Genomic DNA, 6,970 nt, shown 5'->3' with positions numbered 1-6,970 from the left:
TTTTATTCTTATTTGATATTTTATAATTTAATTTACGATTTATACCTTGTAATAAATGTAATAAAATCAATTTCTGTATATATTTCTAGTTATTTATATCAAAATTTAAAGCACTCACATTTACTTTCTAATATTAGTTTACAACACAAGTCCTTTAAAGCACCCTTAAATGTTAATAATTTTTTTTTTAATTAAATTCGTTATGAAAAGGTCAGACATTTATATTAGCTTACATTAGTTTACATATTCGAAAATATATTTAGTATATTTTAATACGATTATTGTGGTGGAAAATTGAATATTATTTTACTTACACAAAATTTTATTTTTTATCGTTGTGGAATTTACTATAAAATTTATTAAAACAAATCTAACACTTTCAAAAATTCGTCTCCAATGGCTGGTTGTTAAAAGTCCCTATATCATCCACATCCAAAACAAAAATACCAGCTTCTTCCGATGACACCACCGGACTTATTTGTTTTACAAAATGCGAAGATTTCTTATGACGCTTATGACGATGATGAAACACCCCGGCAGAAGCATCAGCGATCCCATAAAGACTAGAATTGACTACACCTCCAATAGTTGCATTATCTAGGGATATTTTTGATCTTAAACTACTTCGATATGCTTCCAACTGCTTGGCTGACACGATATTGTCAGCTGCCACCTCATCAACACGATTACGCCTGGTAGAGCGTGTCATATAAGAGGAACGTGTCATGGAATATTGATAAATAGGCTTACGTTTGCAGAATAGCCGCTGCAATTCATTGCGAAATCTTTTATGTGAAATTGTGTAGAGAAATGGGTTCAAGCAGGCGGCTGTTTTACAGAACAAAGCCGGTATCATGGAACGTGTAGGTGTCAGATGTTCTTCCATGCCAAAAACACCAGCCATAGCCACAATGGAATACGGTGTCCAAGCCAAAAACCACAAACCAATAATCAACAATACAATAAATGCCAAACGTTCTTCCACCTTATGTTTGTTGTGATTACTTTGTATATTCTTGGATTTATAGACGGCCTTCAGAATATGATAATAACAATAAAAAATAATGATAAGCGGCACACACCAGGCAAAAACAAAGAATATAAACATAAACACTCGCGCCGGCATACTCTTGTCCAGATAGTCAAAGGAACAGGTGGTCAAATAGCCCTCGGGTACATAAACCGACAAGCCCACCTCTAGCAGCGGTATGACGGAGAAGCCAAAAGCCTCCACCCAGGCCAGTACCAAAAGAAAGTAATAGTATTTTGTTTGATAATTAAAACGTAGCGGACTTAGAGGATTCACCACTACACTATAACGATCCACCGAGATGACGGTCAACAAGCCAATGGAGGCTGTACCACTGAAACCACCCACAAAAGCATATAAACGGCAGCCTGGAAGCATAAAATATAAAGTTATTTTTTAAATAATTTTTAGAGGAAATATATACAAATTACTCACCCCAGTCTCCCAGAGCAGGTCCACGCATGAAATTATTGTAGGCTGCCAGGGGACATTTGATGACAATCATTAAATCACTTAGAGACAGGTTAAAAACTAATATATTGGATGCTGTTCTTAAAGCTTTGCATCTGAAAAAAAGTAAATGAAAATGTTTAGCTTACTTAAAATAAGCTTAAAGAATTATTAAACCAAGCCATAGAGAATAGACATAGAGCGGAAACTCTCCTGTCAAAGTCCTACTCAGTTGTCAGAAACCTAAGTGGTGAGAATGTATTAGTAGAAAAAACTATGTGAAAACAAAAACAACACTCGTATGTGTGATTATTTTGAGTATTTTTTTGTTTGAGTTTTTATCTAGTTTCCGCTCTATGAACCAAGCAATAAAATGTAATGAACTTAAAATCATAGAGAACATAGAGCGGAAACATAGTTTTTACATAGGTTTTTTTACTAATACATTCTCACCACTTAGGTTTTTGACAACTGAGTTAGGTCTTTGACAGGAGAGGTTCCGCTCTATGTGTTTTCTCTATGCTTAAAATTACTTCGTTTTGAGTTAACTTTTGACTTTCTTAAAATTTACTCTCAGGGTTTTTGAGTTCCAGCTGATATTTTTAGGGTCTTTCATATCTTTAAATTTAACTAAAATAAAGCGTGTGTTCGAAACTTTTAATTCGTTTGAAAGTCCAATCCATGCCGCTTTGCTGGGTGTCGCAATTACGAAATGTGTAATTTTCCATGACTTTGGAGCATAAATCAGGCTTTACGTTTGTTGACCATGCGCTCAAATCGCTCGTGCAGAATGTTCAATGTGGCATGTTCCATGTGGAACGATGACACCGCCAGACGAAAATCCACACCATTTGACACTCGTGGATCTTAAGTGGATTGGTATCGTCCAAAATTCGACAATTCGATGAAACCCATTCATCTAAAAATGGGTTTCATCGCTGAAGATGATTTTGTTATGAAAAGTCACGTGAAAAATATAGCTTCAACAATAGGACCGATATCTACTGTCTAAGTTCGGATGTCCTTATTGGAAAATCCTTTAGAATATTCTCTTTAGGCCGAACTCTGCCTCTGCGTAACAATTATTTATTATTTTGAACGCCAAATAAATCTGTAACTCTTAACCCTTAGGAAGTGTTGTAGAGTTTAAGTTTTGAAATTGGACCTTATGGGCCCACCAGGGGCGCGACCAAGGGTCCTCAAAGTTACATTTTTAAAACGATCATATTTCTTCGTTTGTAGTCTGATTTAAAAAAATTACATACATAGAATCTCCTCATCGTTATCAATTATCAATTATAAGGTAGACATGTTATATATCAATGCATAGAGGATTTTGTCTATTTTTCAAAAACTTTTCCAAATATTCCATATGTAGCCCAAAATTTAAAATATTTTTTTAAAATAAATTTTTTTTTTTTAGGATTTTACTTGTATAGTTTTAATTATATAAATTAACTGAAAAACAAATAACATAATTAATTATATTCTGAAAGAAGGGAACAAAATTAAAAATATTCACTATTTCGCTACTGACAAAACAATGGAAACTTTTAAACTTCTGCAAGAAAGAAGTGTAAAAAGCATCCTGTTTACAGTTATTTTATTTTATTTTTAAATTCTGGTAATTTTTCACAATTTCTTTTTCTAAGTTTTTCACATAATTGCTTTTTTCAAAGTTAACGAAAATGGCTAAAGTTAAGATTTGTGAAGACTGGTTTAAAACAAAAAAGTATCAGTGACAAATATTCAATAAATAAATGAGCAGTTTCAAAATTTATAAAGAAATTTTGTGAGACCGGTGCTGTAAAAACTCAACATTTAGGTGGTAGACCTCGTAAGACTACTCCTAGACAAGATAATTTAATAGCGAGAGAGTTAAAGAAATTCCCAAAAATAACTTCTCGAGAGGTTGTTAATAACGTAAAATTAGAAATAAGTCCCCGAACAGTTAGTCGCTGGGCAAATGAGGCTGATCTTGGTTGTTATCGTCCTGTGAAAAAACCACTCATTTCTAAAAAGAACCGTTCTGCTCGTCTACAATTTGCCAGGGATCATTTAAACTGGTCGATACAGAAATGGAATACTGTCCTCTTTTCCGACGAATCCAAATACAAGTTAAGAGGCAGTGATGGGAGAACATTTTGTAAGACGACCAAAGGGAAAAAGATTAGATCCAAAGTACACAAATAAGACTGTAAAGTCTGGCGGTGGCAATATTATGGTATGGGGATGTTTTTCAGGGCAAGGTATGGGCCCAATTCATATTATAAAAGACCATATTAAACGATGTTATGTATCCATACGCTGAGGAAAATATGAACCTAGTTTGGAGATTCCAAGACGACAACGACCCGAAATACACCTCTAGGGTTGTAACCGAGTGGTCACAATCTAACGAGGTACGTGTTTTGAAGTGGCCTGTCCAATCGCCAGATCTCAATCCCATAGAAAATCTATGGGAAATTGTAGATCGTAAAATAAGGACCCAAAATTACACCAGGAAGGAAGATTTATCGGAGGCGGTTATAAGGGACTCATTGACTCTTTAATTGGTTCAATGCATCGTCGATGTGTAGCAGTTATAAAAAATAAGGGATACCCAACAAAATATTGAGTTATTGCAAAGTTTAGACCATATTTGTTAAAAAAATACCTAAGTTTTCATTGTTTTGTCAATGCCGTAATAAAGAAATCTTTTAATTTTGTTTCTCATTTTTAGAATTGAATTAATTGTGTTTTTTGTTAAATTAAGTTAATAAAAGTATACAAATAAAATACTACAAAAATTTTAAAATTTTTTAAAAAATTATTTCAGATTTTAGGCCACTAATGAAATATTTGGAAAAGTTTCCATTGTTTTGTCAACCACTGTATAACTTTTGATAATTAAAAAATTCATGGAATACTTTTTTGAAAAATATAACAAAAATTGCTTTTTATTGAGTTTTTGCAAAGATACAAATTTTTCAATTGAAATAAAATTTTTATTTATGAATATTTTTTAATATAATTTTACAGTTATATAGATTTTGCCATTGAAAATAGAAAAGTAAAATCAAATTTTTAAAGTTGTAGTCAGGAATCCCGCGATTCCAAAAAAAGTGTTGAAAAATCCCAAAAATGTTTTTTTTTTTTAGTTTTTTGGCTATAATATCCATACCAAGGGCGGATTTATCGGAACCCTTAACAAAACAATTAAAAACATATTTGGCCATCTAAAATGGATTACTATATTTTGATATCGAATATGCGTTTTTGTTTTTTGTTTTTAACAACTTTTATGTCATTTATTCTCTTTGTTATTGAATATTATATTGTAAACAACAGGGTTTTTTAGCTTCAAAAATTTCGAATTTTGTACATCGAATCGTTATATGCGGGAAGTTTTGCTTTATCTCTTTAATTTGAAAAAAAATGCCTTGTATCGGAATTTTTCTTCGTATCGGAAAGATTTCTGGCACCATACGAGTGTTTGCGATAAGAAAGGATTAATTTCTTGCTTATGGAATTTTGGGAGAGAGCGTGTACTTTGTGATTGTGCTATATCAAGGAAGGACTTTAATGGCAGCAATGGATAATTGGCTTCATATGAATGAAGCCTTGGCCAAGTTTTATTGTGTTAAGGACTGCAAAAATTATCTCATGGATTGCGGTGCATGGATACTGTCTAATAATAATACTACACACTAGTTCTAAAACTAAAAACTTTAGAACAATTTCAAATGTTTATACTTTTAACTTACCTAGCAAACATGTAGACCACCAATCCATTGCCGGTTACACCAAACACGAATATAATCATGTACAATGTTCCCATCACATAATATGATGTATCACTTGGTGGCTCAAAAGTCAGCCAAAAAGGATTAATACGTGATATCATCTTGTAGTCATATGATCCTCGAAAACCCTTAAGAGCAGGATATAAACTATTGGCGGAAAGAAATTAAATTAAACAAATAGAACTAAAGATTATTATTATAGGATTTATAAATTACAATAGAATTGTAAGATAATGTAATGGTTGTGCAATATTGTTAATTTCAAATAGATTAAATTTTAAAATAAAACTTTTCACATTGTCTATCATAGAAGATTCTGCCTCGTAACGTCATCATGTTTAAATTCGTCGCGGATGAAATGAAATGTAGTAACACCAGTCGTGAAGAAGTGTACAACTACAGTCATATATTTAGGGCAGGCGCGGATCCAGAGAGGGTGAAATAGGAAATTTCCCCCACCAAAACCGAACAGTTTTTAATTAAAAAAAGGAATAAAAAGAAAAATGTAATTTCCCCCCCCCCCAAATGGTTGACCTGGATCCGCGCCTGATCTAGGGGGATACTTTTTACTGACTTCTAGAAGTAACGAATACGACTATTCTGAATATGTCAAAATAGTGTCAACGTATGGATTATTACACTTAAGATAAAGTCGAAGAAGTGTCTTCTAATTTTAATCAATATGTTACTTTTGTTCCAAGGAAAATTATTTTCTTTCAACATTTCAAAAATGTCGAATTTTGTGCAAACAAAGCTTCATAAGCGGGAAGTACTTCTTTAATTTGAAAATATGGTTTGTGCGTTCAGAAATGATGACTTTGATACGGAAGACAAAGATCGCCCAGGCTAGGCAAAAAAGTTTGAAGACCAAGAATCGGAGGCATTACTCCATGAAGATTGTTGTAAAACTCAACAAGAGTCTGCAAAATCATTGGGAGCTACTCAATCAGCAATTTCAAAACGTTTGCAAGCAGCAGAACTCATCCAAAATCTGGGAAATTGGTTACCATAATAATTGAAGCTGAGAGACCTTGAAAGACGATTTTGCATGAGCCAATAATAATTGAACAGAGCTACATACATTATGGAATTCCTCTTGTACTATCAGCTAAATAGCATCTGGTAGAAACGACAAAGTTACATTTATATCTGCATGAGTATTTTTTGATTTCGTATAATAGTTTGTCTTATTCTAGTAACTTCTGGTAGTAATGAAGAAGTAACAAACGGAAGACGGAAGTACGATGCTAATGTATTATTGAAAAATTTACTAAAATCACCCTTCTAACTAATAGATTTGACGCAGTAGTCACAAAGACTCTTCCAAATGCAGGCAATGTATGTAGAAAACAGATTCGTGATAGCAACCGAATTTGTTGCAATCGAATAATTCGGTTGCACACATAGAATTTTTCTGTTCTATCAACTGAAAGTCAGTTGATAAAGAAGAATTTCGGTTGAAGCAATTAAACTTTTGTTACCCCTTCCAAAATTTTGTAGCTACAACTGTAAAATCCGGTTACTAAGGTAGAATCATTCGATTGGCAACAAATTCGGTTGCTATTATGAATCTGCATTCTCTGTGTATACATACATACATATGGGCAATTCCACGAGAATCGCTACCACGACTGAAAAAACAAAAACCCTTGAAACTTTTGTTCAAGATGATTTGAATAGAAGAAAATAATAAAATGTTACTATG

The 6,970-nt window shown here is 32.9% G+C and overlaps 1 protein-coding gene across 1 annotated transcript; it reads right to left on the bottom strand.

The window, feature by feature from the left end:
• Positions 1 to 379: 379 nt before the first annotated feature.
• On the bottom strand, positions 380 to 5,381 carry Rh7 (Rhodopsin 7). The gene is made up of 3 exons (XM_065505696.1): positions 5,227 to 5,381; positions 1,466 to 1,596; positions 380 to 1,398 (listed from the first exon to the last, which is right to left on the bottom strand). Exons 1-3 carry the CDS (start codon positions 5,364 to 5,366, stop codon positions 380 to 382), a joined length of 1,290 nt encoding a protein of 429 aa, XP_065361768.1. The 5' UTR covers positions 5,367 to 5,381.
• Between the last annotated feature and the right edge of the window lie 1,589 nt (positions 5,382 to 6,970).

This window comes from Calliphora vicina, chromosome 3 (assembly GCF_958450345.1).
Source record: "Calliphora vicina chromosome 3, idCalVici1.1, whole genome shotgun sequence".
NCBI lineage: Eukaryota > Metazoa > Arthropoda > Insecta > Diptera > Calliphoridae > Calliphora > Calliphora vicina.
The sequence above is the reverse complement of the archived record's forward strand: the minus strand, read 5'-3'. Positions and strand labels throughout refer to the sequence as shown.

Coding starts and splice junctions, on each gene's coding strand:
- Rh7 (XM_065505696.1), bottom strand. CDS start 5,366: ATGATATCACGTATTAATCCTTTTTGGCTGACTTTTGAGCCACCAAGT. Junction 1,597..5,226: donor GTGGTCTACATGTTTGCTAG/GTAAGTTAAAAG, acceptor ACTTTTTTTCAG/ATGCAAAGCTTTAAGAACAG. Junction 1,399..1,465: donor ACCTGCTCTGGGAGACTGGG/GTGAGTAATTTG, acceptor TTATGCTTCCAG/GCTGCCGTTTATATGCTTTT.